The 1,315-nt window shown below is 39.2% G+C and overlaps 1 protein-coding gene across 1 annotated transcript in view; it reads right to left on the bottom strand.

Moving 5' to 3' along the window:
- LOC110029597 (ribonuclease P protein subunit p25-like protein) overlaps nucleotides 1-836 on the bottom strand; it is a 48,116-nt gene extending 47,280 nt beyond the window's left edge. Inside the window, exon 1 of the mRNA XM_020731951.1 lies at nucleotides 551-836. Within this exon, the coding sequence (XP_020587610.1) occupies nucleotides 551-673 (123 nt within the window). The 5' untranslated portion in view covers nucleotides 674-836. The remainder of the gene's footprint in view (nucleotides 1-550) is intronic.
- Between the last annotated feature and the right edge of the window lie 479 nt (nucleotides 837-1,315).

Genomic DNA, 1,315 nt, shown 5'->3' with positions numbered 1-1,315 from the left:
GCATCTACTTGAGAGGGGATAATAATGATATCAAGGAGCTCTCCACTACCAGCTAAATCATGACAATGAGGAGGTCTCCACTACTTGATAAGTATTTTTACTTTTATACCCTTTAACTAACTGACTCTAGAAAAACCCTATATGCCTATATATTGCGGTACCTGTAAGCCTTTTGCGTGCAAGAAACACAAGTAAATATCTCTCGGTTATGCTGTAACTTTCTTTCATCTTATAATACAATCCCTCTTCTTCTTCATTCATTTGTTTCTCTCGGTAACCATGGATGAAAGGTAAGATTAGCATTTACTTTCTACAGCTCTCTCTGTTTCCCTTTTTTTTTTAAACAGCTACCACTGATCAAATAAAAATAGAGCCGAAGATAAAAAATAAATAACAGCTACCGGACAAGAAACAGAGCATGGATGAAAAAAAAAAAAAAAAAAACTAGACATTGATGACCCATAGCCAGCGCGCCCCGAGTGAGCATGAAGATCGTTTCCTACATTATGAGAGGGAATAGAAAACAGACACAATGTGGTGGCGCATCTACCTGAAGAAGGCTGGTGGCATAGCTAACGTAATTGCGGATGAGGCCACGAGAGGTGATCCGAATCTCGTTCTCGTTAATGGCGGTCTCAGGCATCGGCTTCTCGAATCTCTGGTATCGATCCATACCGTTGCACGGCTAGTAGATTTGATTACCGCAACCGCTGGTCAAGAAAGGGATCGGGAAGAGGGGGAAGAGAAGCGGGAGCCGGAGGATGGGGAAGTCGGAGCTCAGGGAATACCGAACCAGCGCGAAAACCCTATAATATATTGACGGTAATGGGAATAACTGCCAAAAACGGAATGAAATTTTGCGGCCTAACTTTTTTTTTCTTATTTTAATAGCATTTTTTATACTCCATATATATTTTTTTAATTAGATATGAAAAATTAAAAAATCTCAGAATTGTCGCCGTAAAATATGTGACGGTTAGGAACACGTCAAAATTTTGTGACAGCTAGGCAACAGTTTTAACAGGGAAAGACATAAATACCACTCACTTTCTATGTAATTATATATTTAACCTTTAAATTTTAATTTACATATATAATATCACCGTTTGGGGTGTAATTGTGTAAACGAGCCGAACATTAGCGAGCTCAGGCTCAGCTTCAGCTCGTTTTCGGCTCGTTTATATTTTGAGCTCAAAATGTGTGTTCGTGTTCAGCTCTTAGCGAGTCGAACAAGAGAGAACACGAGCCGTTCAAGAACAAAAAAATCGTTTTGACAACCATAATCATATAGTCATAAGATGTTAAGGATTGGGGC

The sequence above is a fragment of the Phalaenopsis equestris genome, unplaced genomic scaffold (assembly GCF_001263595.1).
Source record: "Phalaenopsis equestris unplaced genomic scaffold, ASM126359v1 Scaffold000597, whole genome shotgun sequence".
NCBI classification, from domain to species: domain Eukaryota; kingdom Viridiplantae; phylum Streptophyta; class Magnoliopsida; order Asparagales; family Orchidaceae; genus Phalaenopsis; species Phalaenopsis equestris.
Note: the sequence above shows the minus strand (reverse complement) of the source record. Positions and strands in the feature narration are given on the sequence as shown.